The sequence below is a fragment of the Cetorhinus maximus genome, chromosome 14 (genome assembly GCF_964194155.1).
Source record: "Cetorhinus maximus chromosome 14, sCetMax3.hap1.1, whole genome shotgun sequence".
Classification (NCBI taxonomy): Eukaryota; Metazoa; Chordata; class Chondrichthyes; order Lamniformes; family Cetorhinidae; genus Cetorhinus; species Cetorhinus maximus.
In genome coordinates this window covers 94,899,556-94,926,709 of record NC_135892.1, presented here as the reverse complement: position 1 = coordinate 94,926,709, position 27,154 = coordinate 94,899,556, and the positions used below count along the sequence as shown (strand labels likewise).

Below are 27,154 nucleotides of genomic sequence, written 5' to 3'. Positions count from 1 at the left end.
AAAACTGAGACTCTGCTTGTCAAAAGCAATTCGCATCACTAAACTGCAGAAGTGAGGTCCAGTAGGAAAATGCCTGGGTGGTGTGCATGGTGTACAGAGCTCAATTAGATGGTTGGCAGCTAAGAAGCTGGGAAAAATTATTCCATGTGAATCAAGATGCCTTTCCAAAAGAATTGAGAAATGGGAGTTTTGAATAAGGTGTTGGTCATGGGCAAGTTGAGCTTCATTCCAAGAATTCTAGGCAGAAGTCAAACAATTAAACATGGAGGTTTAGCAGTCAGCTAAACGTGACCTTGGTCAGAGACCTTGAGGCAGATCGAGTTTGCACCAAAAAATTAAACAGCAGAAGTAATTTTCTATCCTAGAGTGGAGCGGTAGTCAAGACAAAAATGATGTTTATATAACATAGGACTCAAACTGGAAGTGTTAAGGTATAGCAAAGAGCCTGGGAATAGTGGCTGAAAGGCGTTTTGGCTCTCCAACCAAGAAAATGATACAGGAATGAAACAAGTAAGAGGAAAAAGTTGTGAAAATAAAAACAGTCAAGCACGCTTCTTATGGGCATGCTGCAAAATTACCATATATAGTTAGAAGAGGAGGTGAAAAATTTGATAATAGACCATAGGCAAATGGAATTTCTATATGTACCAAAATGATTATATGTGAAGCAAGAAGAGTAGTGATAGCAAGTGGCATCTGTAACACCAAGGTTTTGATGAGGCAATATCTTGGTGCTACAGATTTATATAAAGGCCAAGGCTTGAGTATGTGTCCTAAAACCAGGATAGCACAGAAGATACTGGCTGAATACAAAACCAAGATATTTGAATTTCACAGGTTCATGATAAATGCAAGAGCAAAACAAAATGTGTTTTGAACTTGGGCAAATAGACAATATAGATGAAGTTCCCTTGAACTTTGATGTTCTCTTGAACCAAACTATGGACATTAAAGGCACTAAAACAATATCAGTAAAATACCTGGCCAGCCCTATTCGTGTGTGATCAGTATAACCGAGGCTGCAAAAAAAGGAGGGTGAAGGACTTGAAGATGCAGCAAGCTGCGATTCCAGGTGGACTTGTGTGCCAGTTATAGCCTCTAGACATTTGCATAAACCAGCCATGGAAAGCATTTTTTGTGAACTGACTGGACCTATAGAAGCTCCAAGTCACAACTTGACACCAACTGGGCGAATAAAACAGTCCACCATTTCACAGGTACACAAGTGAGTGAGAAATTCATGGTGATTAGTAAAACAGGAGACAATTATGAAGCGGTCCAAGAGATGCGGTATCAGAAATGTCCTAGATGGCAGTGCAGATGATGTGCTATTTGAAGAAAGTGGCAGTTCATATAATAGCAGTGAAGAGGAATTTTTGGCCTTCTACGATTAGTAAAACTTTGTGCTGCATTGTTAGTTTTGTTTAGTGTTGCAAATATTAATAAATACCTATATGCTCTAAAATATTTTCCCCCAAATTTTTCTTGTTAATATTCCGGTGCATTTTGCGGCCCGGCGGGTCTTGCAGCCTGGCAAATATAGTACTTGTACACCAAAACTTGCTGCTCTCCATGTGGCTACACATGCTGCATATACACCTCCCCTTTCACCACCTCCACCTTCCCTATTCCCCCAACGCCACTCCTCTAAAGCAGGTACTGAATGTAATAAATCTTGAATGTAAATACTTTTAAATGGTGGTAGAGTGAAGTGTCAGGGTTGTTCACCTTAACAAAACTAAATTTTACAATGATGTCGATTTAGTTGTCTTAAATAATCAATCCCTTACCTTCTGCCACTCCCTTAAAAAGTAATATTGTGTATCATATTGTTACATTTTAGGTTTCTAACAATTCCATACATTAAATAACCTGCAACTGACCGTCATTTGATGCTTTCCCAGTGTTGTGGTCCATCAAGTACTGAGTAAAGTATCAGACAGGTAGTGAGAGGCAGAAAACTTGTTTAAGTGCTTGAATTACTTTATCAGAATCCATTTGGAGAAAATTGTCTCTCTCGTTTTCAACTCTATATATGCTTCCTATATTTGCATTGACCGGTCTGCACCTTTTTGCCTCAAGGATCACATCGGAGATCATTTTTCCATGACTTACAGGGTAGAGTCTTACAAATTGTTCTGATTGCTGGCTGCAATAATGGGAACAAGCTTTTAAGCTAGTACTCAACTGGGTAAGTTTTTCTATAAAAGTAGAAAGCTCCCATTCTTTCTCCACAAGCCTTGGCAGCATCTGTGGAGAAAGAAACAGATTTAATGTTTTGAATCCAATATGACTCCTTTTCAGAGCTCCGAGTCATATTGAACTCGAAACATTAACCCTGTTTCTCTCTTCACAGATGCTGCCAGGCCTGCTGAGTTTTTTCCAGCATTTTGTGTTTGTATTTCAAGTCTCCAGCATCAGCAAGGTTTTGCTTTTAAGTTATTTTCTTGTTTGTCAAGTTTATCTTATTTTTGCCATTATTGTCTCTGATAGCCAAGTATAAGATGATGGAAGAAAAGACCCAGTTTTAACTGTTCAGCGTAAGAATTGAGTGAAAGAATAATGAAAGCTATGTCACCGTGCTGTTTCAGACAATGAGTCAATTCTAGATATTTATTTGTACAGGGCAGATTTCAGAAGTAGGTGATAAATGAAAAGCTGATGCAATTCAATGCTTCCCTCTTGCCAGTAACATCTTTTAGAATTGAAGAAAAGTTCAAATATTTGGAAGCTGCCATTCAATAGCAATGGCATTGATACAATTAGTAGATTACGGTTGGTTGGTATGGGGAATATAATTTTCTGTAGTTCTGCTGGAGGACATTAGTTGGCAGATTAAATGTGATCAAGATTGATGTTCAGTAATAAAATTCAGGGACTTTTGTATCATTCCACTTTTGTTGTATTCTGATGCCAGTTGTGATACTCCAGATATCAGGGAGTTTTTGTGTATAAACTTTAGTGTAACAACAGTTTTGAGGAAAACTTGTCCACCATAAAATAGTATGATTGGCAAGGTCAATAATGTGTCTTTGTCGTGGAAAAATGGATGAAATCACAAAATGTAAAAGAAAAATTTGAATTGCAGCCCACTTGATTGACACCCCATCCACAAACATTCACTCCCTCCGCCACCGACACACAGTAGCAGCAGTGTGTACCATCTATAAGATGTATTGCAGAAACTCACTAAGGCTCCTTAGACAGCACCTTCTGGACCCATGACTTCTACCATCTAGAAGGACAAGGGCAGCAGACACATGGGAAGGCTAGCATTTGCAAGATCCCCTCCAAGCCACTTGCCACCCTGATTTGAAAATATATTGCTGTTCCTTCACTGTAGCTGAGTCAAGATCCTGGAACCCCCTCCCTGCCAGCACTATGGGTGTACCTACACCATGTGGACTGCAATGGTTCAAGAAGGCAGCTCACCACCTTTTCAAGGGCAACTAGAGATGACAATAAATGTTGGCCCAGCCAGTAACACCCACATCCCGTGAATGAATTTTTAAAAATGTTCAGCTGCATGAACTATTGAGCCCAATGATGAACGGATAAAATTGTCGAACATAATTCTGAAAGCCACAATAGAAATCCCAGAATCCCGAGCAGTAGAAGTAACCCTGATTCGGACTTTCAAAGCACTGCTACCTACAATACCAGAGCTTATTACTTTAATGCATGTTTGCTTTTAATTCACAATGTTCTTGAACTATTTAAGGTGATGATTAGCAATCTTTTGCTAATTTTGTATAAGACTTGAACATTCACAATTATAAAAAATACAATGAGGGAAAAAAAGGATATCTATTGCATTTATGTAGCACCCTTAACATAGTCAACATCCCAAGGCACTTCACAAGAGTAGAGACCGATTCCAAGCAGTTGAGGGGGGTGATCACAGGTATGGCAATGTAATGGGTTTGAGCAAGAGGAATTTGATGTACAGAGAAGTAGCAAGGCTAGGGAACTTTTCAGTTGAGTTTGAGCATAGAGTCAAGATGCCTGCATGAAGACTTGGTTATGAATAGTAGAGTGGGCAGGGAGATGTGCAAGAGGCCAAAGTGAGAAGCAAGGGCCAGAATTTAATGTTCCTGAGAACCATTGGGAAACCTGCGTCCGTGGGGTTGGCCTGACCAAGTTAAGTGCGTCTTGGGCACTTAACTGGCCAGCGTCACACCTTCCCCAGGATTTAGAAAACTGGTGTTGGAAATCCCACCCATCTAGAGCTGCTGACCAGCTGGAGGTCAGCAACTCTCCGTTACCGGCAGTGCTACATGGAGCGGTGCCTGCTGCTGGTAGTGCAGCAGGGACTTTTTTTAAATTCATTTATGGGATGTGGGCATCACTAGCTAGGCCAGTATTTATTGCACATCCATAATTGCCCTTGAGGTGGTGGTGAGCTGCCACTTTGAACCACAGCAGTCCGTGTGGTGTGGGTACACCCACAGTGCTGTTAGAGAGGGAGTTCCAGGATTTTGACCCAGTGACAGTGAAGGTTTCCAAGTCACAATGAGGAGAGTCTTGGAGGGGAGTTTTCAGATGGTGGTGTTCCCATGTGACTGCTGCCCTTGTCCTTCTAGATGGTAGCAGTCAAGGATAAGGAAGATGCTGTTGAAGGAGCTTTGGTGAGTTGCTGCAGTGCATCTTGTAAGTGGTACACACTGCTGCTACAGTGCATTGGTGGTGGGGAGGGACTGAATGTTTGTTTGTGTATAGGGTACCAATCAAGCGGTTTGCATTGGCCTGGATGGTGTCAAGCTTTTTGAGAGTTGCTGGAGCTGAACTCACCCAGGCAAGTGAAGAGTATTCCATCATATTCCTGACTTGCACCTTGTAGATTGTGGACAAGCTTTGGGGAGTCAGGAGGTGAGTTACCTGCTACAGGATTCCTAGCCTTTGATCTGCTCTTGTAGCCATAGTATTTATATGGTTAGTCCAGTTCAGTTCCTGGTCAATGTTAACCCATAGGATGTTGATAGTGGGGGATTCAGCGATGGCAATGCCATTGAATGTCAAGAGGCGATGATTAGATTCTATCTTGTTGGAGATGGTCATTGCCTGGCACTTGTGTGGCATGAATGTTACTTGCCACTTGTCAGCCAAGCCTGGATGTTGTCCAGGTCTTGCTGCATTTGGACACGGACTGCTTCAGTGTCTGAGGAGCCATGAATGGTGCTGAACATCTGCAATTGTCAGCGAACATCCCCACTTCTCACCTTATGATGGAGGGAAGGTTATTGATGAAGCAGCTGAAGATGGTTGGGCTGAGGACACTACCCTGAGGAACTCCTGCAGTGATGTCCTGGAACTGAGATGATTGACGTCCAACAGCCACAACCATCTTCCTTGATGCTAGGTATGGCTCCAACCAGCAAAGAGTTTTCCCCGATTCCCATTGACTCCAGTTTTGCTAGGGTGCTTTGGTGCCACATTCAGTCAAGTGAAGCTTTGATGTCAAGGGCAGTGACTCTCACCTCACCTCGGGAGTTCAGTTCTTTTGTCCATGTTTGAACCAAGGCTGTAATGCAGTCAGGAGCTGAGTGACCCTGGTGGAACACAAACTGAGCGTCAGTGAGCAGGCTATTGGCAAGCGAATACCACTTGATAGCACTGTTGATGACCCTTTCCATCACATCAGAGAGCATTACTGGACCCTTGGAATCAGATGAGAGAGGACAGAATGGAGGTTGTGTAGAGAGGGTCACAGGAGAGGGAAGTGTTAGGGGTGTCGACAGCAAGAGTCAACTTTCAGCAGCCCTCCTTTCCAGATCCTGGGCCCCTCAATGGCTGAGTGCTTGACAATGAGGTACCATCCTGCTAAGCTGCTATTAAAACTGACGGGGTTTGCTGGGCATGGCTTTTGGAAGGCACGGGAAAGCCGTATGACTCTCATTTAATCCCTGGGCCACCACTAAATTCCAGTGGACTCAGGGATAATTGGTGTAAATTGGCTCATTAATGAGCCTAATTGCCATCCCATGATGAGTGGGTGAGTTTTCCCCCATGTGCCACTTACCTGTTGCCAGATCACTGGCACACTGCCTTTCCCACGATTAAGGGAGCTTGGCTGCCATATTTCCCACTGCCATGGGCTGGATTAAGTTTCTCCCTTGGGTGCTGTAGACTACTATAAAAGGATTCTTAAACTAGCGTAAGAATTTAAAAATCAATGCTTTAAGGAAGATTCAGTGGCAATTGATGAGGATAGAACATACAGATAAATGAGTTATGGCAGACTATTGAGAGGAACAAATCTTTTTGGTTGAATTGCGGTTCATATTGGAAAGTGTGTGTGTGGGTGCACTTGAGGCTTCAGGTAACTAATGCGTGGATAAAAGTTTGAAAGGATGAGATAAGGGCGGATTTTACAAGATGAAAATGAGCAGCCTTGGTGATGGTTAATGTGGGTTGTCTGTAGTTCAGTTTGAGGTGAAATAAGTCATCAAGGTTGTGCACCATCTGGTTCAGAACAGCATCACTATTGCTAGCATTAAGTTGGAAAAGGTTCTGGCTCATCCATGACAACCAACCAATCATAATTGCAAGTTGGGAGGATGCTCGTATGGAACATAAACACCGGTATGGACTTCTGGATTTAATGGCCTGTTTTTGTACTGTAAATAACATTGAGATGATGTATCCACCCACCCCTTCCATTCTGGAATCGCTGCCTACTGCCTGATATCTACTTGTGCAACAGTGTAACCCAGAAGGTGTAACAATGCCTCCCCTTTGATATATGACGTGCATGTTTTAAAGAACTACATCTTGTGTGTTCTAGCAACGTTTCAGTAGATGGGACCAATGAACACTCAGGAAGATGAGCTCAGTGACACACCCAGAAGCTGGTTTATTTTGAATCATTCATGTGACTGAACAATAGTGATAACTGTTGATTTTTCTCTATAACTTGCCCTATAAAACAAAGTAACGTACGATAGACGCTGCTATCTCAAACAGTAGTCAAAATGTTACTTTTTTTTCTGTTTTATTTCTTTTAGGTTTCCATCTAGCTGGGAAAAACAGATTGATGTATTTTGATTTGCAACTCAGACCGCCTTCTTGCTTTTGTTCAATCTGACCCTGACCAAGGGATTTTTCCTTGTTAATTTTGATCCCAGGAAATGAAATTTTGTGGGACTTTTCCTAGTATCTGCCTCTGCTAAACTCGAAACAAATAACCACAACTGGGATAAGTGGCAGCACACACGGAAATGTGCAAACAAACTTCTCCAAACATGTCAGTTCTGACACCCCATCTGACTTGTGATTCATTTTTCCTAGTTCTGCTGTCCTGGAAATTTAATTCTGCGACAGCTATTTTTTTTTTAATAACTCAAAAAGAGTGTTTGTAGCATTTATTTTAACCATGGTCCCTCTGCAGCGGCACAATCCTGCAGCCTGACATTTGAAATTCATTTCCTTTCTCCCCACCTCCCCCCACCCACCCCCACCTTTCCAAATTTGTAAAGCATTTATTTTGAAAAGTAAATAATTTGAATACACTGTCATGCTGAGAAAGGTTGCACTTAAGAATTACAGTTTCCATTTTGTTCAACTGTTTAATCAGCGCGGCTCACCTAAAATCACCAAAACCAATGCAAAAGGTCAGAAATTTAGCCGCAAATAATGAACAGCGCAACTTGAACTCCTGCGATCATTTGTGCCAGTTTTTAAAAAGCTTGTGCTAAAGCTGACCCTGCCACAAAACTAGTCATGACCTCGGAATGAATTGAGTGATGTTCTGCGCGTTTGCACAAATTGGCTTAATAGGCTTTCAAGAAGGCTCCAAAATGTTTGTTTGTTTTTTTGCTTAGGTGCAAGGATAATAATAGGCACATTTTAAAAGCTCTTGAATATATTTCAATTTAGTAACAAACTGACTACTGTACACCAATATAACTATCAAATGGCTCTGTGGAGTTTTTAAGTTATTTTCCGTCATTTAACATCTGGTTCCTTAGGTGCTGAACTAGACGCTGGTTGAATGCTTAGTTTTGTGATAAACTCATTTTCAGCTGCATCAATCAAACTGCATCTGCTGTTGCTTGTAGCTACTCTGACCAGGAGATTTGTTGTGGTGTCACGCTCGTCTGCCTTGCACCATCCTCACACACCCGCTGCAGCTCATCTGCAACCACTCTGTGACATTATCATCCAACTACGTCAAGGACAACCCCTCTTTCTGCTGCCCTCCACTTTGCCCTCTAAAAGAGATCTCTGGAGTTTTTCAGCTCGGACCAAATGGCTGAATTACTGATGTGTTCTTTTCCGGATGTCACTTTTTACAGTTTTTATTTTGCTCTTGCAATTTCAAGCACCTTTTCATTTGTCTTATGGTCTGTTTATGGAATTTTAAGCATCTGTCTTATCACGTTTCAACGGGCTCTATTTTCTTCCACAGATCTTCACTTATTGTCCAGCTCTCTGAGGCAGACAGGAAAGTGGATAGAAAGTAGCATCTTATGATTTTTTTTTCCCTTTTTACAACCTTGAGTTTTCTTGTTGTTAAGATATCCTTCATCTTCATAAAATTACTTCTGGCTGTCTCTATGCTGCTTCTGACTTCGGCATCACATCTACCATCTACTGTTATCATTTGTCCCAAGTAAATAAACTTCTGTACTTGTTCCTGTGTGACACCATCTACTTCAATCTTCACTCTAGTTTCATACAATGTATTCTTTCTAACTACCATTTGTTTGTGTCTTTTTGGTGTTCATACTCAATCCACATTCTAAACTTCTAGATTTTATTTGATCTATGATATTATTCTGAAAGTACCACTTGTGCTGTCTGCACACCATAAGTTTATGTTCATGCCTCCAATCTTTACCCTGGAAGTACATCTCTGAATATTTGTTCTGCATGCAGATTGAATGGTTTTGGCGACAATACACAACCTTGTCATACTCCTCTCTTCACCTGAAACATGTCTAATTGTCCATGTTCTAGCCTGATGCTCACTATTTGATCCCAATATAGGCTCTGGATGAATCTCTCATGTTTACTGTTAATGTCGCATTTCAGCAACACCTCTGTTAACTTTTGATGATAAACATGATTGAATAAAAATACATGCAGGCAGCTAAAGAGAAGTGGCATAACAGGATGTATGATGAAGTATTGGAGCCGGAAATTTGAGAGTTATGCACCAGGAGGTGAAATCTTTGGACGGATAAACAGAAAAGGATAATGACAGGTAGTGGATACATAAAAGACAAAGATGGTAAAATGTTGTTTTAAAGCGATACAGCAGCAAAAAGATGGACAGAATATATAAGTGAATTGTACAGTGATCCTCAAGGGAGTCCTCAAGATATGGAGACAAATGAAAGACCAAACATTATGAAGAATGCTTTGAAATTGGTGAGTGCAGGAAAAGCTCCAGGCATAGATGAAGTAACAACAGAACATCTGAAGGCCCTTGGAGAAACAGAATTAGAAGTGATAACAGAAATTTGTGATCAAATATATACCAAAGGATACATTCCAAGTGACTTGAGACATTCATTATTTAAGTTACCTAAGAAACCTAAAGCAATGGAGTGCAATCATTTTAGAACTATAATTTTAATGAGTCACCTTATTAAAGTGATCTTGAAAATCATAATAGAAAGAAATAATATATTTGAAGCAAAAATTGGTGAAACACAGTCTGGATGTAGACCTGGAGCAGAAACAAGAGAGGGAATGTTTAACCTCAGAACAATCTTCGATAGATATATAGACGTAAACAACATTTATATATACTTCATAGTCTATGACAAAGCATTTGATTGTGTTTGTTAAGTCGCACCAAGTTACCAATAAATCGAAGAATTTTTTAAAGCAATTTAAAAAATACATTCTAAAATGCTATCTGATTTCATTGGTTCATAAATGATTTGACAGCTGAAATGCAAATACATTTGAGTGGAAACTGAAAGAAGCTAAGGGGAATTGTCAATGGGTGTTTTTATGACTACAAGGCTGTTTCCAGTGGGGCTCAGTATTGGGTCCCTTGTATTTTGTGGTATATACCAATGATTTGGATGTGAATGTAGAGGGTATGATTAAGATGTTTGCAGATGATACAAGATTTGGCTGTGTGGTTGATGATGATGATGAAGAAGAAAGGAAGTTATCAATGGACTAGTAGTGAGTAGAACAGTAGCTAATGGCGTTCAATCCTGAGAAATGATGTAATGTATGTAGGAAAGGCTTATCAAGGCAAGGGAATTTACAATCAATGTTAGGATACTGAAGTGTAGATGAGCAGAGGGGCCTTGGGGTACATGTCCACAGATCCTTTAGAGGTGGCTGGAAAGGTAGAGAAGATGGTGAAGATGACAAATGGGATACTTTTCTTGATTAGCCCATGCATAGAACAAATGAGTTGGGAAGTGGTACTGCAACTCTATAAAGCACTAGTTACACCACAGCTGGAGTACTGCGTTCCATTCTGGTCAGTACGCAATAGGAATAATGGGATTGCACTAGAGAATGCACAGAGGAGATTTACCAGTATGTTTGCTGGACTAGAGAATTTTAATTGAGGAAAAAAATAGATAGGCTAGGGTTGCTCTCTTCAGAATTGAGGCAGCTGAGAGGAGACCTAATTGAAGTGCATAAAATTGAAATCTAGCTAGAGTGAATAGGAAGACCCTATCCCCCTTGGCTGAGGGGTTCCTAACCAGTGGACATCGATTTAGGATAAGGGGTAGGAGGTTTAGAGGACATAAGAAAGGAATTTTTTTTATCCAGAGGGTGGTTGGTATCTAGACCTCACTGCCTGAAAGGATGGTAGAAAGTAAAAGGGTATTTGGATATGCACTTAAAATGCCATAACTGATGAGGACCAAGAACTGGAAATTGGGATAAGACTGAATGACTACTTGGAGGCTGGCACAGACATGATGGACCAAATGGTGTCCTTACTTGCAGTAAATTTCTATGATCAAGGTGGTGGGGGAGTGGAGGAGAGACCTTCTCAAAACTTGCATGATTTTCAGTACAATTTATGTCCAAAACGCCAATTGTGCCCAAAGTGGAAACACTAGCTCTCTGTATGTGAAGCATGGTCAGTGCATTCTGTTTAAATTTAAAACGGTTTCCTCTGGGGCAGGGGGATTAATGAATCGGTGCTCATAAATTACTTTTAGATTCCACTTCATTGCCCATAATAATATGCTGCTGACTTTATTTTGCCAAAACAAGGCATGGCTATACTGAACTTTGACAAATATAATGCAAGTTGGATGCTTTGACATTCAATTGTAACTTCCTCTAAATGATGAGCAAGAAAGCAAGGTTTGGATAGAAAGTAAAATGCAATCCCAAGCATTATGCCAAACAATTGAAGCAGGAGGAAAATATTGAAATGGGCACTTGTAAAAATTTCAGAACATTTGAGGTCCAGAAAAATATGGAATAGAATTGGCTGGTTCGACATTCTAGAATTCTATAAGGGCATGGAGAGTCCTTTTAAAACAATCGAACAAAATCTAGGTCCACTTGATGTCTTGGGTTACTTCAGCTATTGAAATTTTAACTTTTTTACAAAAATTCTGCAGGACTTTTCATTAAAAAATAAAATGTTGCATTTTTAAAATGCAAGCTGTTTGGGTGGTTATGGTACTGGATGGAAACCCAAAAGTTGTAAATTGTGAAGCTTAATTTAAAAAATAAGTCCATTTTGTTTCTGGGCTACCATGGGAAGTGTGCTTTGTTACAAATACCCACTAGTTCACTCAGGTCCTCTGGTTGCCTAGCCTATATATGACTCCAGTTCCACATTAACTCTTAAAGCTCCCAGGATATTATTTATCAAATAGATTGGAAGATGGTGGCATTTTTGTAAGTCACTGGACTAGTAGTCCAGAGGCCCAGACAAATGCCTTGAGGATGTTGGTTCAAATCCCACCATGGAGGAGTTTGAATTCAATTAATAAACCTGGAATATAAAGCTAATCTCACTAATGGTGACCATGAAACTATCATTGATTGCCGTAAAAACCCATCTGGCTCACTGATGTCCTTTAGGGAAGGAAATCTGCCATCATTACTTGGTCTGGCCTACATGTGACTCCAGACCCACAGCAATGTGGTTAACTCTTAACTGCCCTCCAGCAAAGCACTCAGTTCAAGGGCAATTAAGGATGGGCAACAAATGCTGTCCTTGTCAGTGATGCCCACATCCCATGAAAGAATAAAGAAAAAAAATAGTCACTGTGGCCAGGCGATTCTACATTGGCTCTTGCGTAATGACCTATGGGTGGACAATAAATGTCTTCTGCATTCCAAGGATAAATTTAGAAACGTTAAATGCACAACTGATGCAAAAACAAGTTGCATATTATAGAAAATTTTAAATTTCCTCTCAGACTGAGAGAAAAGCAGCCCAAGTAGTAAAAGGCAATGTATGTCTATAATGTACTTGGGATAGTTATCCAGAGCAATATGCCTTAGAACTGGCTGACAAGGGAACAGACCAGACAGTATTTAGTGATGAGTAGCAAGCCTGAATTCTGTACTGATCTGATGGTAAGGAAGCATTACTCAAATAGTAACCATACTATGGTTGAAGCTCATTTAGTTTGAGAAGGAGAATAGAAAGTCCCAAACTAAAGTTTTAAATTTAAGCAAGGCAAACTTTGAATGGATGAGGAATGAACTGACCATGATAAACTGGGCAGAACTGTTAATGGGTAAACTTACAGGCAGACGGTGGGCAGTATTCAAATAATTATTTGGTACAACATAAAACCATTATATATGCCTAAAAGAAAAAAAAGCTCCACTTGTAGAGTAAGCAAACATGGTCAACAAATGAGGTAAGATGCGATATAAGCTAAAAGAAAAGATTTGCACAAATACAATGGAAAACAGAAATCAAGTGAACAAAGAGTTTGAGAAAGTAACAAAAGGATAGAAAGGAAATAGAGACAGGGAAGTTGAAAAATTTTGCAAGGGATATTAAAAGCTAGCAGCAGTAGTTTTTAATAGAGATGATGCTAAAGGAGAATACGGGTCCATTGGAAACTGATGTAGACAGCACTATCGTGGAATAAAATGAAATGGTAATCTTGTTACATAAGGCTTCATAGTTGAGGAAGAGGATAAAATAACAATGATACAAGGAACCTGAAACTATGTTAAGAGATGGAGCTTACTGGGTTTATGAAGATAACTGGAGAAAATAATAGGGCTTAAAACAGACAAATCTCCAGGAACTGGTGGTTTTCACCCCAGGGGATTAAAAGAATGGAAAATTGCAAATGTTATTCCATTGTTTAAGAAGGGAGAGAGGGAGAAACCTGTTTAAACTACAGATCCATGAGCTTTTGGCAGTGACAATCTATCTTTGGAGGCAGTAACAAAACACTTGGACATATGAGTTAATTATAGACAGTTATTGTGGATTTGTGAAGAATAGGGTAAGTCATCTAGGTGATTTTTTTATTTAAAGAGGCCACATATAGTGGATAGATGAGTGCTTAAGGATGTTGTCTGTATGGATTTCCAGAAGGTGTATAAGTTCTACATGGGATTAAAAGCAAAATGAATGTATACAGAACTGGAAGTAACTTTGTGAACCAAGTTGGTAATGGGTTGGGGGGCAAAAGGTGGAGAGTAGGAATAAAGTAACCATTCTGTGGTGGGATGTGTGTAGTAGTGTTGGGGCCTATATTCTGTGTTGGGGCCTATATTCTGTATTGGGGCCTCAACCTTTTGCTGTATCTATTAACATCATGGATAAAGAAATAGAGTTGTATGTCTATGCTTGCAAACAACATTAAGTGGGAAGGCAAAATGTGTTCTGCAGATGGTGGCAGGAAGTTACAAAAAGAAAAGATGAGTGGCCAAACTGGCAGATTGAGGTCAATGTGGGAAAATGTACAGTCCAAGAATCTAAAAGATGAATCAAAAATATTCTGAATGGTGAGAGATGAGGAGCTGTGGAGGAAGAAAAAAATGTAAGTCCACCTGCATAGATCACTAAAAGCTAGGTTGATATGTTTGCCTTTACATCAAGAAGTTGGGTGTTCAAAAGTGAGGAAGTCATATTTCAGTTGTGTATAGCCTTCGCATTCTAGTATTCAGTTCTGGGGTCTAAATCTCTGAGGATATGTTGACATTGAGCTGGTTATTACTTTGACTCTTCAGAATTATATCCAAACTGAAAGGGATGAATGATAACATTGCAGAAACTTGGCTACTGTGGTCCCTTAAGTTTTGCCAGTTAAGGAGTGATCTAACCTAATTGTTCGAAATGATGAAGGGATTTGATTAGGCAAATATGGGGAAACTTTGCTCTTGTGGTGGAATCTAGTACAAGGAAGCATAACAAGGCTATTGAGGAACAAAATCAGGAAGTATTTTTCACAGGCAAAGTAGTGATGCCTAAGATTTTCTTTCCCAAATGCTGTGGATACGGAGTTTGAAGTTTTGAAGACTTTGATTTTATTACACAAGGTCATTAAGGGGTCTGAGGCAAAGGTGGGCGAATGGCTTTGAGATGCAGATGAGCCATGATCTACTTAAATTGCAGAACCTGCTCGAGGGGCTGAATGGCCTACTCTTGTTTCAATCTTGTGTTCCTCTGTTTAGTGTGTTCAGTTTTGATGATTTATGGGCTGTGAAAATTGCTAGTGATGTAAATTAAATCTAATGCTGGTGATGCAACTTCCTTTCCAGAAAGATAATGAAGAAAAACCACCAGAGTTGAAGGAAGAGCAGGTTGCCGTTATCCAGAAACTTGAGCAAACAATTGAACAGCTAAGGACCAAAATAGCTGAACTGGAGAAGCATTCTGCCCTATTAGACCAAGAGAGGACTGTAAAGGACCACGGATCTGGTAGTGAGGATGTAATCTCAAAAGCTGCTTCTGATGTTCATCTGCAAACAGATGCGCAGACTTTTCTTTACAGTTTACAGACTTCTTGTGTGGATGCTAAATCTGTACAGACTTCCCCGACACAAGAATATACAACTGATCAAGTGCCTTTATTTGATAGACAGTCGTCACAACCTCCACTTCCAAGTTGCAGGGTTTCTTTGTCTCAGGATCATTCTGTATCTGCAGCTTCATCACAGCCAAAAACTCCAACGCATCCGTATAGTACTTTGTCACAAAAGTTGACAGCTCACTCAAGTGAAGTACCCCTTTCTGTGTCTACAACATCGGATCAAAACGTACAAGAATTTTCACCAGAATTTTTATCCAATCAAGGCTCTTTGTCTCTGGCTGACAGTGAAGCTCTCCCTCTACCATCTGCTGACATCACACATCTGCCCGTATTGTCCAGTTGTGAGCTTCCACCTCCACCACCTCCTTTGCCTGGCACACTGCTCCCTCCTCCCCCACCTCCTCCACCTCTGCCTGGCTCTGTATTCCCAACGCCACCACCTCCTCCACCCCCTCCTCCTCTGCCTGGCTCTGCGTTACCCATACCCCCTCCCCCTCCCCCTCTGCCTGGCTCTGCGTTACCCATACCCCCTCCCCCTCCCCCTCTGCCTGGCTCTGCGTTACCCGTACCTCCTCCTCCTCCCCCTCTGCCTGGCTCTGCGTTACCCGTACCTCCTCCTCCTCCCCCTCTGCCTGGCTCTGCGTTACCCATACCCCCTCCCCCTCCCCCTCTGCCTGGCTCTGCGTTACCCATACCCCCTCCCCCTCCCCCTCTGCCTGGCTCTGCGTTACCCATACCCCCTCCCCCTCCCCCTCTGCCTGGCTCTGCGTTACCCATACCCCCTCCTCCTCCCCCTCTGCCTGGCTCCGCGTTACCCATACCCCCTCCCCCTCCCCCTCTGCCCAGCTCTGCGTTACCCATACCCCCTCCCCCTCTGCCTGGCTCTGTGCTTCCCACTCCCCCTCCCCCTCCCCCTCTGCCCGGCTCTGCGTTACCCATACCCCCTCCCCTTCCCCCTCTGCCCGGCTCTGCGTTACCCACCCCGCCTCCCCCTCCCCCTCTGCCCGGCTCTGCGTTACCCACCCCGCCTCCCCCTCCCCCTCTGCCCGGCTCTGCGTTACCCACCCCTCCTCCCCCTCCCCCTCTGCCTGGTTCTGTGCTCCCCCCTCCCCCTCCCCCTCTGCCTGGTTCTGTTCTGCCCCCTCCCCCTCCCCCTTTGCCTGGTTCTCTGCTCCCTCCTCCGCCTCCCCCTCTGCCCGGCTCTGTGCTGCCCCCTTCTCTTCTACCTGGGACAGAAATCCCTCCACCTCCCCTAGCAGGTCAGAGTCTGCAAGCACAACCCTTTCCTCTGCCAGGCTGTGGTTTCCTTCCACCACCTCTTCCAGCGGGAATTTTTGGATTGGGAATGACTAAAGACAAATTACCAAGGAAAGTTGCGGTTGATCCATCCCGTCCAATGAAACCTCTCTATTGGTCAAGAATTCAGCTAAGTCACAAAAGGTGATAAGATGATTATGTTGTCTATAGCTGCACAATGTGACTACTTTTACTAACATTGCTGGATGAACCTCCTGAGATATTTCAAATATCGTGGAATCTTTTCGAGATATTTCAAATATCTCAAATATCTGGACTCTAGCAACATTATATAAATGTATTTGTTCCACTTTGTGGGATTTTAATTGGTCGTCATGCCTATTGAACTTCTGAACAACTATAGATTTCTGGAATTTTTGCTCAGTTAATACCACTTCTTTGGGAAATGCAAATGAAAGTGGTGCCAGAGTTTCAAACGTGACTGGAAATGTGTTGAACAAATTCCTTGGTAGCCATGCAGCAATGTTTAAATGTTACTTAATAGAATATAATCATATAATGTCATCAATTATCACTCCAGTAATGCAAGTTCATTCTAGTTTTACACAGGATTTATTTTGTATGTGATGTTGGGCTTCATAACCTAGCTAAGGTGCAGACTGATGCCTTGTCCCACAATTTTGCCAATACCCTTTTAGGTCTTTGCAGGAGAAGATGTGCAAGACTAGCTCAGGGTGACTGCGTTTCTTCACTCCTACATAGGTTCTAGCTATAGGTTTGGATTGGGAAGCATTGTGAGAAATTGTGGGTATAAATTTGAGTCTTAACATGCTGCTGTTCAGCATCATAAAATCTTTTTTTAATGTACTGAAGCCATTTGACCAGCTTTCTGAAGCTGCACCTTGTGACCTAAATAATATTGTTAGAAATGAAGGAAAACAAATCCATGCATGTGTTTAAATTTCTGCTGCTGAAACTCTCAAATATGCCTTTGTTAGCTTTACACCTGATTATTGCAACACACTCTTAACCAGCCTTCCACATTCTATCCTTCATTAACTTGAGGTAGTCAAAAACTGCCCATTCCTTAATTTGCACCAAGTCCTGTTCATCCATCAGTGTCAACTACTTTACCTCGTGGTTAATCAATGCTTTAAATTTAAAATTCTCATCCTTGTTTTCAAATCCCTCCACAGCCTCACCCCCTCCAGCCCTGCAATTCTCCAAGGTCATAGACTCGCAGAAGATGCAACACCTGCCCCTTGATCTCCTCCCTCCTCGATGTGCGAGGCCCCAAACACTTGTTTCAGGTGAAGCAGTGCTTCACTTGCACCTCCTTCAATTTGGCCTCCTGTACTCCCAATGCAGTCCCTCTACATTGAGGAGACTAAACGCAGACTGGGTGACCATTTTGCAGAACACCTTCGCTCAGTTTGCAAGCGTGACCCAGACCTTCCTGTCACTTGCCATTTCTACTCACCACCCTGCTCTCATACCGACACATCCGTCCTTGGCCTGCTGCAAAGTTCCAGTGAAGCCCAACGCAAACTGGAGGAGCAGCACCTCATCTTCCGACTAGGCACTTTACAGCCTTCCGGACTTAACATTGAGTTCAACAACTTCAGACCATGAACTCTCTCCTCCGTCTTTACCCCATTTTTAATCCAATTGTTTTTCCCAACACTACCCCCATCTATCACTTCTTATGTTTTGCTTTCCCATAGTACTGACCTTTGTTCTGCTATTCAGACATTACTTTACCTTTAAGCCACTATCAGCACCCCTTTTAGTCCTTTACCACTAACATTAACGCTTCCCTTTTCTTGTGTCCATGACACCTTTGTCAAATCATTCCTGAGCACCTACCTATCCCTGATCTCCACTTAAATCCACCTCCTCCTAAACAGTATAAAATCCATCACATTCCTCCCTCTTTAACTCTGAAGAATAGTCATAGGGATTCAAAATCTTAACTGTTTCTGTCTCCACAGGTGCTGCCAGACCTACTGAGCTTTTCCAGCATTTTCTGTTTTGTTTTCAGATTTCCAGCATCTGCAGTATTTTGCTGTAATCATAGCATAGTTACAGCACAGAATGAGGCCATTCTACCTGTTGTTTGTGCCAGTTCTCTACAGGAGCAGCGCAGTTAGTTTGACTCCCCTGCCCTCCTCCCATAATCCTGCAAATATTTTTTTCTTCAGGTAATTATCTAATTCCCTTTTGAAAACCACAGTTGGATTTGTTTCCACCACACTCCCAGGCAATGCATTCCAGATATTAAACACTCAGTTGTGTAAACAATTTTTCCTCATGTCGCCGTTGCTTCATTTGCTAATCAACTTAAATCGGTATCCGTTAGTTCTTGAGCATTCCATCAGTGGGAACAGTTTTTCTCTCTACTCTGCCTAGACACCTAATGAATATAAACACCTCAATCAAATCTACTCTCATCACTTTGCTAACAGAACATCCTCAGTTTCTCCAATCTATCCACATGATGATTATAGCCCCTCATCCCTGAAACCATTCTTGTGAATCTGTTCAGCACCCTGTCTAAAGACTTCACATCCTTCCTGAAGTTAAATGCCCAGAATTGGGAACAATACTGTAATTGAGGCTGAACCAATGTTTTATAAATGTTCATCATAATGTGCTTGCTTTTTATGCAATGCCTCTGTTTACAAAACCCAGGATCCTGTCTGCCTTTTTTTTTAAATCACTTTCTCAACCTGCCCTGCTGCTTCAATGATTTGTGCACATGGACCCCCAGGTATCTCAGTTCCTGCACCCCCTTTAGAATTGTATCCTTTATTTTATATTGCCTCTCCTTGATCTCCCTACCAAAATGTATCTTGCACTTCTCTGCATCAAATTCATTGTGTCCACCCATTCCACCAGCCTGTCTATATCCTCCTGAAGTCTCTCACTAACCTCCACACAATTCACAATACTTCAAAGATTGGTGTCATGTGCAAAATTTGCACATCCAAGTGTAGGCCATTAAGATAGATCAATAAAAGCAATAGTCCTAGTACTGATCCCTGGGGGACCCCACTGTATTACTTCCTCCAGTCCAAAAGCAACCATTCACCATTACTGTTTCCTGTCAGTAGCCATCTTCATATCCATGTTGCCACTGTCCCTTATATTCCATGGGCTTAACTATGCTGACAAATCTATTATGTGGCACTTTATCAAATGCCTTTCGAATGTCCATATACAACACTTCAACTACATTACCCTCATCAACTTACATTCTTTTTTTTGCTGAGGTAACAATCGAGTGAAGGGCACACATATCTGGAAGCAACTAGTTTCAGCACAAGCCATTCAGTCATGAAAAAAGACACTCCAGCACTAGCCGGACCACTCCCTGTAGACTAAAGAAACTTTAGACAAGTATGAAAAACTCACCAAAATGCGTAGAATTGCACCAGCAACCAGAATAAATAACCCAGAAATTAGCCTGCAAGTAGTTCATGATCTCTTTAAGGAATACTGGCAGAGGTGGGGAGTGGGTGAGGACCTTCCTGTAGTTTAATGTTGTGTTCAGCTTTGCAATGCTAAGAGCGGGTATGGGCTGCAGCGTGTAACTCATGGCAGTGCTGGCATCAAGTAAGCGTTGTACTCTGACGATATCTGTGGTCCTCCAATTCTGGCTTCTTGAGCAATCCGAATTTTAATTGCTCCAATATCGGTGGCTGAGCCTTCAGCTGCCAAAGCCCTAAGATCTGAAATTTCCTCCCCAAACCTTTCCACCTCTCTTCCTCTGCTCCTTTAAGATGCTCCTTAAAATCTACTTCTTTGACCTAGCATCTAGAGTACAGTGTGCAGTTTTGATCTCCTTTATTTAAGAGAGGATATAACTGCATCAGAAGGAATTCAGAGAAAGTTCACTCAACTGATTCTTTGCATGAAGGGATTATCTTTTTGAGGAAAAGTTGGACAGGCTGGGCCTGCATCCATTGGAGTTTAGAAGAATTGAGAGGTGATCTTATTAACGTATACAAAATCCTGAGGGGTCTTGACAGGGTAGATGCTGAGAGGATGTTTCCCCTTGAGGGAGAGTCGAGAACTAGGGAGTGCAGTTTAAAAAATTAAGGTTCTCTGATTTAAGACAGAGATGGAGATTTTTTTCTTCTGATGGTCGTTAGTCTGTGGAATTCTCTTTCCCAGAGTGCAGTGGAGGCTGAGTTAAATAGATAGATTGTTGATTGATAAGGAAGTCAAGGGTTATGGGGAGGGTGCAGGTGGGGGTTGGTCACACTGGGACAGTCCGGAAAGTGGAGTTGAGGCCACAATCAAATCAGCCATGACCTTATCGATTTGGAAGAGCGGACTCGACGCCGAATGACCTTCTCCTGATTCTTGTAGTTCAAGTTTGTGGGCATCTCCCTTAATAGCACCTTGTGTAACTCGGTCTCAAATTTAGTCTGATGCTCCTGTGAAACATCTTGGGTCGCTTTACTATGTTAAAGACACTAGACAAATGCAAGTTGCTGTTGGGTCTAAATGCGTGAAAGTTTTTAAAATAGTGCACGCGAATCAGCTGTGCCAATGCTGACTCTTCCAAAGCAATGTAACATTCAAAGAATAGATGATTTAACAAAAAAATGGAGAAATGCAGATATTATAGTTTTGAATAGGGTGTCAAAGAATACGTTGTAACATGCTTTTTCGCATGAAGGATATCATATTTTACTTAAATGATGGGGATGTGACCAACATCCCAAAACATGTACAAGTGGAGAATGTTAATCATTTAAATCCCCTTGCATGTCTTAGCCAAAGTCATGTGGTCAAAATTCAATTTCGAAGTGGGTATTTAGACCACTGCGTTGAATGGCTATGATTAGAGAGATGCTCTGGAGAAGTAATTCTGATGGGAATGATGTCATCAGGATTGCTGCAGGGAGGGTCCAGAGGTAAAACGGCCAGAAAATACCACACATCCCATTGGCGGTTACCTGTAAATGCTGCTTATATTGTGAGTGCAGATGTTGCATTTAATGATTGGTTATCTACTACAAAGACAAGCCTAAAAATGGGTGAACTATTCTGACTCTAACTGTTGTAATATAAAAACCAAAGCTAAGAAACACTAGGGGGAATGTGAGAAGAATTGAGGAGAGGTTTGTGGGAGAGCACCAATTTAGATTTGTGCAAGAAATTTTCAACAAAAACAAGTCAGTGATTGATTGATTCTAAGCAGTGGGGAGTTATTCCCTTTATAGGGAGCGTTTGAGTGGGGGTAGGTGCAGATAGCAGGGAGGTAAGTAAAAACTACCAAGTGATGATACCCAAGGTTTCTGTGGAGAAGGCTCTGATCAATTGGGAAATATACATTGCATCTTTGTAACTGGCATATTAAGGAATATGGACTAATTGTCTTAAATACGCATTGACCTGAGGGTAAGGTAAGGTATTCTAATGCCTCACAGGGTAAAATTAGATCCACTAAAAATTCTGATCGTGTGTGATGAGCTCTACAGGAGTTGCAAGTCATTCTTGGTCCTGACTAGTTTATTCTGATGAACGTGGAGGCAGTAAACACTGAAGCTAATGGCTTTCATTTGTTCCCCTCCTTTCCACAAGGTTGTATGCATTATGTCCAGTGGAGCCTCTGCGTTGCATCATATTGGTGCATTCTCCAGAATGGTATGGATAGGGCAGAATTTTCCCTCCGTCGGGAGGTGGGGGGGAAGTTCAGGAGCGGGTGCGTGCAGGCGTGCCTCCGATCGGCGCCCCCTTTACATAGGCGGGCCAATTAAGACCTGCCCAATGTCACACTGTCAGCACTATGCGCTCCCTGTGCGGGCAGGGGGGGAGACTCCCTAAGCCGCGTGCGAAGAAGCGCACTCATCTCCATGAGGCTAAGTGCTGCCTCAGGGAGATCGGCACCAAATTCAAAAATGTTAAATATAGAAAAATAAAATTCCCCTGACATGTCCCCTCATATGACACTGTCACATGAGTTGGAACGTGTCCATCACTTTAATTAAACTTTTTAAAGCCTACATGAAACCTCATCCCGCCCGTGGATGAGGTTTCGTGCTTTCTCTGAAGCCCGCCAGGGCTCCCGGCCTGCCCGCCAACCTTAAGGTTGGACGGGCAGGTCCTTTAATGAGTTCGATTACTTTTTGAATGGCCTGAGTTGGCCGTTGACAGGTCGGCGGGCACACGGCTGATTTAGCTGTGGCCCCGCCGACCTGAAAACTGGAATGACGCAGGGTGACGTTGGGAGTTCCTCCAGATGTCATCCTGCGTCATTTTACGCGTCAGTGAGCGGGCCACGCCCCTTGCTCGCCGACCTCAATATCCTGCTCATAGTTACAAATAGCAAATATATAATATATATATATATATATATATATTATTGTCAGGACATATTGTAGTTGAGAATTGGGCTCCCACGCACTTGTTTGTGTTGCAGCCTCGGGAAATAGAAAGAAATGGGAATAACTACATATTCAATCAAAGTAAATAGCTTGTAATTTGTGGTCAGTGGAGAAGCAAGGATGCACACCATTGACCGTGAAGAAAGCTGCCCATAACGATCTAATAGCAATCTCTGGTGTGGGTTTTTCCCTTTTCTAGGTGACCATTTTAAACCTGGTGCCAAATCAACAAGATGTCTTGATGTGTCCAGCAATGATGTCAGCAAGCAGGCAATGAGCCAATCACATTGAAGTGTTCATATGAAGCAAACCAGGCAGTTAAAAGCACTGAATATCCTTCACTTTTAATTTCAACTTTCAGTGAACTAAAATTGTTTTTTTTTAAATGAAGTGGAATTTTTTTGATTTATGGAATGATTTGACATTCTACAAGTCTGACACTAGTTAGGCCTCATCTGGAGTACTGCATCCAATTCTGGGAGCCATACTTGAGGAAGAATGTGAAGGCATTGGAGGGAGTACAGAGAAGATTCATAAAAATGATTCCCAGGATGAAGAACTGTAGCTATGCGGATTGTTCAAAGAGGCTGTGACTGTTTTGCCTTGGAGAAAAGAAGGCTGAGGGAGAGTTGATAGAGGTATTCATGATCCTGAGGGGTACGGACAGCGTAAATAGTGAGAAACTGTTCCCACTCAAGACAGCATCAAGAACTAGAGGGCACAGATTCAAAATAATTGGCAAAAGGAGTAAGTGTGAAGTGAGGAAAAACTTTTTCACGCAGAGGGTGGTTGGAATCTGGAACAAACTTTATGAAAGGGTGGTGGAGGCAGGTTCGATTGAGGTATTCAAAAGGGAATTGGATTGCTACCTGAAAGTGCAAGGTTATGGGGATAAGGTAGGGGAGTAGGACTAGATGGAATGCTCTTTCAAAAAGCTAGTGCAGACTCTGAGTCAAATGGCCTCCTTCTGCACTGTAAAGATAGAGTGAAATATTAGCTTTTCAGGGCAAAGGAGGGTGTTTTGCAGTAATTATGAAGTTGGTAAGCCTTCAAAAATCCAGTTAACCCAATTCGATGAGGGGTAACTTTTCAAGTTTTTTACAGCAAGACTAACAGTTTGAGTTGAAATTCTCATCTCTATAATTGTGACCTGGGAGTACCTTAACAACACGCTTTCTAGTGAAAGGTGGAATCATTAATAGCAACTTCTAGATCTCTACATTATTCTGCACATGTGCGGACTCCAGAAGCTGGTGTCAGTTTTAATGCAGCACTGACAACGATCGCTGACCACTTCGTTACTATTACCATTGCAAAATCTGGGCCAAAATAACTCCCCACCATTTACACACGATCAATAGCTGTGACATTTTTCACAGCAAGTTTGTAGCACAAATGTAAAAAGGGTAATCAATCCTAAATGGAGAGTTTGCAACATGGAATTGGGTTTATAGAGGGCTGTTATGTATTGTCTCATGTGCAAAAGCACTGGGAAGTGAGTTCAGGTTTTGATTCAGATTGATTTTGTTTACTTGTAGTACTCAATTTAATCCTGTTGTTTATGTAAGATTGGCTTTTGTTCTGTGAATTTTAACAGCAGGGTGATTGTGGCTTTCAAGGATCGTTGCCAAGCACAGTCTATTTACAAAGAGAAATGTGCTCACGTTGATATTGCATCATCAATTCGGCACTGTCTCCTCTTGCATTTTGGAAATATAACAAAGGCAAAGAGAGAAGTTAAATCATCTTGTAGCATATGGGCACTGATGTGATATAAATTAGTTTCAGCAGTTATTGTCACAGTTTCAGCAGCAGCAGCAGACAGTTCAGATCTGAGTCTGCTTGAAGACTAATACATATGGTGACAGGGCCTCCCTCCTTGTATTTTGTGGGCTCATGGTGATAATACAGTGCTACTGTATCTGAAACCTTAACATTGTTTACTTGCAATTCAGATTGATCTGTGACACATTTCTGATGAAAAGAATAAAAAATGGCTTCTCCAGCAAAAACGATTGGTTTGCAAAAAATAAAATGGCAAAAATATTAGGCAGGCAGCATCTTTGGAGAGAAAAACAGATTTGTGACCTTTCATCAAGGAAAAGTTAGTAATATGATGGGTTTTGTGCAGGTGAGATGGGAGAGGATGGAAGGCAAGGTCTGTGATAGGGTGGAAGGCGGGAGACATTAAATGACAAAAGAGTTCATGGGGCAGAGACAAAGGGCGTACGAATGGGACAAGTAAAGATGGGTCCAGAGGGGGTGTGAATGGCAAGATAATGAACAGCTGCCATCTGAGAGCAAAAATGAGAAAAACAGTATAAAGACCAAAACCTGCAAAGGAATAAAGAAACAAAATGGGGAAGCAGAGATAATGGTCTGAAATTGTTGAACTCCGTGTTGACCCTGGAAGGCTGCAAAAATGCCTACTCAAGACGTGAGATGCTGTTCCTTGAGCTTGCATTGAGCATCGTTAGAATGGTTGGTTCCAATTGGTTTACAAAAACCTATCCTTGGAGTACTAAGTTTGTGCTTCTTGACCACGACCGTTTGTTTTTTTTTGCCTTTTTTAAAGAATTTTTTCAAACAGTTGTCAACTTCCTCTCTCTTTGTTCCCCAAGTGTTTCTGATGTGAATATACAAACAAAAGCTATTTAACTGGTCAGTGTACTTTAATCACCAATATGCATTTATTATCATTCAAAATTGCAAGCACCTGCAATTTGAAATTTGTCTTTTTTTCGGATTAGAGTTTCATTTCAGGATTGATATATGATCAAGAACTAGTGATTGCCATTATACGTGAATATAATGTCGGTGAATGCACCAGTGTGCGGAATTATTGACTTCCCAGTGATCCATCGAAGGTCCTGCATTCTTCTTGTTTTTCTTGAGCAGAAAAGAGAGATTAATGCTTCTTATTGATGGCCTGTTGCTGTATGGCTATAAATGTTGACTGCAGTTATCTACTACTTGGGATTTCTTTTAGAGTTTGTCTTGTTATTCCAACATACCCTTTGTCTCATCTCCTTGCAAGTGAACGTAACTTGATATTGTGCAATTCCAGTTGCAAATCTAAAGAATATAAATGAGTGGCCAAACAGCACTTATTTGCACAAAGGGTGGTGAAAATCTGGAGCATGCTCCCCTCGGGGACTAGATCAATTAATAATTTCAAAACTCCAGTTGATAGATTTGTTAGGCAATGACATTGAGAGTTACGGTACCAAGGCAGATAGTTGCAGATAAAATTTGGTCTACGCTGATGAACTGGGCAGACATAAGACAGATGGAATTTAAACCAGCAGTGTGAGGTCATGTGTTTTGGCAGGAGGAATGAGGAGAAGCAATATGAACTAAATAGTACAATTTTAAAGGGAGACATAGAACAGAGAAGCCTTTGAGATAGAAGTACGCAATTCTCTGAAGGTGGCAGGGCAAGTTGAGAAGGCTGTTTAATGAAAAAATATTGATTAAACCCAAGGGTTTTTTTTAATGGAACGCAGAAGCAAGGAGACCGTGCTAAATTTTTCTAAAACTCTTAGGCCTCAGCTGGAGTATTGTATACAATGCTGGGCACCACATGAGATGTCAGGACCTTGAAGCGGGTGCTGAACACATTTACTAGAATGGTAATAGGGATGGGGGATGTCAGTTACGTGGAGACACTGAAGAAACTGGGGTGGATATTCTTAAAACAGAGAAGGTTAAGGGAAGATTTGATAAAGGCATTTAATGTCATGAATGCCTTTCAAGAAAGAAATTGTTTCCAGTGACCATTGAGACTGTTTAGAAAGATAATTGAATTCCCAGTGACCAATTGAAATCTTGTTATGCAATTCCTTTAAGCTTTAAGACTTTCACTGTAACTCACAAAAAGTAATATTGACTAAACATTACTTAGTAGGTAAATAATACTCCAAACTACAAGGGGAAATAAAACTTTATTAATGTTGTAACTTGACCGATAACCCCATGCTGCATATTTATACATCACAACACATTCTCCATGGAATTACGGTCTTTGTTGGAAATAGTCCACAGTCACACTCAGTTTCCAATGTCTTCCCGCTCCAGGCTTCCCCAGGTTGTAACGTCAAGTGACCATCGGAAGGTATTTCCATCAGTTTTTGGAGAATCCCCGCATTGACTACTAGCAACAAGGGTCACTCTGACAATTCCTCCTCCCAGTCTCGCCAGGGCAAATCTTCCAGAGTCTTTAAATTGTCACAGGATGCATCTCTTTGACCAAAGACCACCCTTCCTCCCATGGTTCTTTTTTACTCCTTCATGGGATGTGGGTGCGTTGCTGGAAAGGCCAACATTTGTTGCCCATCCCTAACTGCCCTTGAGCTGAGTGACTTGCTAGGCCATTTCAGAGGGCACTTAAGAGTCAAACACGTTGCTGTGGGTCTGGAGTCACATGTAGGCCAGACCAGTTAAGGATGGCAGACTTGTTTCCCTAAAGGGTATTAATGAATCGGATGGGTTTTTAATGACAATCAATGATGGTTTCTTGGTCACCATTACTGATGAGCTTTATAT

The 27,154-nt window shown here is 41.7% G+C and overlaps 1 protein-coding gene across 1 annotated transcript in view; it reads left to right on the top strand.

Moving 5' to 3' along the window:
- Positions 1-27,154, top strand: part of fmn2b (formin 2b) — a 399,672-nt gene that overhangs the window by 86,172 nt on the left and 286,346 nt on the right. The window contains exon 5 of the mRNA XM_078557267.1: positions 14,683-16,394. Coding sequence (XP_078413393.1) covers positions 14,683-16,394 — 1,712 coding nt within the window. The remainder of the gene's footprint in view (positions 1-14,682; positions 16,395-27,154) is intronic.